Below are 2,730 nucleotides of genomic sequence, written 5' to 3' on the forward strand. Positions count from 1 at the left end.
AACCTGAGCTCTTCTCCTCTGCACTCGCCATGTCTTGGTGCCTTTCCCAGGACACCTGCATCTGCCCTGCAAGCAGACACCTCTGTGCTCCCACACTGTCTTTCACATGCAGTAGCTGCCTGCTGGCATTTCTCCTCACCCAGGCCCTGTACTGCCCAGCTCAGCCCCTCCCCACCTTTTCCCACCTTAACCCTGGCTGTCTGCAGATCTTCTGGGCAGCCCTTCTACCCAGGACAGTGCAAGAGTCCTGGGCCTGAGGTGCCTCAGGCAGCTGCAGTAACACAGCAGCCTGCCTCACACTGACAAACATAGCAACAGGTTTTCATTTATTCCTCCTCACAAGCACACAATTGCTCCTTTGCTCTTCTCTACAGGTGTCCTTGTTCCCCAGAGAGCCTTTCCCCAGGTCAGTGGGTCGATCCTGGCCTGGTCTGCCATTTTCACACCCCTCTCCTAGGCTCTGCATAGGCCCTGGTCTGGCAGAGCTGTTCTGCAGGTAAGTCGGCTGTGGGGGCCCCATGCTGATCAGGGAGGCGGCTATTTGACCAGTATCACTGCATCTGAAAACCTCCCACCCAGAATCTCTGGCTGTGGAGGATGGATGGAGCAATCATGGGACATTTCACATTGCTCCGGATTTATTCAGAGGTGTCATCAGACCCAGCCCAGTCCCTCTCCTGAGGGACCTATGGGGCATTCCTTGCTTTGGCCCTTTATATTTACTTTACTCTGCTTGGTTTGGGGAGTCTCCACTCACTGCCCATTCCAGGCACATGGTGCCCCTGGAGATGCCCTATGCTCTCTGACTCCATATCCCTTCCAGAAGGATGGTCATCTGTCACCAGCCCTCCAATATGTGGGACAGTCCCCAGCAGACACCTCTTGACCACTCACCCTCTCCAGGCACCCTGGGCACTCGCAAGTGACAGTTAAATCCAGCCCTCATTCCCACACACATCACCCAAAAGAGATGATGCCCCTTAGCCCACGGAAAATGTAAGCACAAAAACAGGGCCTTTTTGGGTGTAATTCCCTGAGTGCATTCTTGGCTCCAGCTTTGGAAAAAGAACCCAACATTCAGGCACAGTACTCAGAAGACCCTCTTTTATTATAGAGATGCTACTTGGGAGGCCAGCTCTGACACAGTGATAGGCAGATTTACAGAAGGCCTCTGGGTGAGAAAGACAAGGTTTGTGCCTCCAGAAATGTGGGAGGAATTCAGACATTTCTACACAAACATGACTATCACAGACAGAACTCCCAAAGCACAAGAGATGCTGGAGATATAAACTGGGAATCAGTTGTGAGGAAAGATGGGCAGCTCATTGCTGCTGAACTAGTACCATCTGGATCAGTTTCCTCGCTGCCTGCTGGAGCTCCTTGTTCCTCATGCTGTAGATGAGAGGGTTCACTGTTGGAGGCACCACTGCGTACAGAACAGCCAGCACCAGATCCAGAACTGGGGAGGAGATAGAAGGTGGCTTCAGGTAGGCAAAGATGATAGTGCTGAGAAACAGGGAGACCACGGCCAGGTGAGGGAGGCACATGGAAAAGGCTTTGTGTCGGCCCTGCTCGGAGGGGATCCTCAGCACAGCCCTGAAGATCTGCACGTAGGACAGCACAATGAAAATGAAACACCCTAAGATTAAACAGCTAATAATCCCAAGAAGCTCAACTTCCCTGAGGTAGGAATCTGCGCAGGAGAGCTTGAGGATCTGGGAAATTTCACAGAAGAACTGGTCCACTGTGTTGCCTTGGCAGAGTGGTAGTGAAAAAGCATTTCCAGTGTGCAGGAGAGCATTGAGAAACCCACTGGCCCAGGCAGCTGCTGCCATTCTGACACAAGCTCTGCTGTCCATGAGGATCCCATAGTGCAGAGGTTGGCAGATGGCAACATAGCGATCATAGGCCATGACAGTGAGGAGAGAATACTCTGCTGAAAACAAGAAGAAAACTAGGAAGACCTGGGCAGCACATCCCAAATAGGAAATGGACCTGGTGTTCCTCAGGGAACTGGCCATGGATTTGGGGACAGTGGTGGAGATGGAGCCAAGGTCAAGGATGGAGAGGTTGAGGAGGAAGAAGTACATGGGGGTATGGAGGCAGTGGTCACAGGCTACGGCTGTGATGATGAGGCCGTTGCCCAGGAGGGCAGCCAGGTAGATGCCCAGGAAGAGGGAGAAGTGCAAGAGCTGCAGCTTCCGTGTGTCAGCGTACACCTGGAGGAAGAACTCACTGAGGGAGCTGCTGTTGGACATTTTACACCTCCTGAGCTTGGGGCACTGTCCAAGGAAGAACAGATAGACGCAATTTAGGACACACTTCTCTGAGCAAAGCTCTTTCAACCACCCCCCCCTGCCCCCAAACACACACACATTAGCACTCCCCATCTCAGCAGCAGCATCACTGAGCTCCGTGGCTTAAACTCTGGTTTGTGCTGGCTGAGCTTGCCATGAGGAGCAGCAGCCTTTGCCCATGGGCTCCCGAGGAGTCAGCCCTGACCTACAGCACTGAGTATATACGAACAGACGTGACTAATATTTATATTCCCAGTTCCAGTCAAATTTAATCCACTCCATTCTGAACAATGTAGGTTCATGAAGAGTTTCAAGGCTTTTTTTTGGTTTGTTTTCTTTAGTTGAATTTGACCCTGTCACACTGGAGGAGGATTCTTGGAGGTAGAAATCATCCACACTTCTGCTGCACTCAGAATGACCATTTCTGATTCCA

At 51.9% G+C, this 2,730-nt stretch overlaps 1 protein-coding gene across 1 annotated transcript; it reads right to left on the reverse strand.

Annotated features, from left to right (window-relative positions):
- Positions 1-1,403: 1,403 nt before the first annotated feature.
- LOC134154642 (olfactory receptor 14A16-like) lies at positions 1,404-2,258 on the reverse strand (the record flags this gene model as incomplete). Its single annotated transcript, XM_062601318.1, has 1 exon — positions 1,404-2,258. A coding segment is annotated over exon 1 (855 nt), but the record flags the coding sequence as incomplete, so codon positions are not given.
- Positions 2,259-2,730: the final 472 nt, after the last annotated feature.

This window comes from Rhea pennata, unplaced genomic scaffold, assembly GCF_028389875.1.
Source record: "Rhea pennata isolate bPtePen1 unplaced genomic scaffold, bPtePen1.pri scaffold_32, whole genome shotgun sequence".
In the NCBI taxonomy this organism is placed as follows: domain Eukaryota; kingdom Metazoa; phylum Chordata; class Aves; order Rheiformes; family Rheidae; genus Rhea; species Rhea pennata.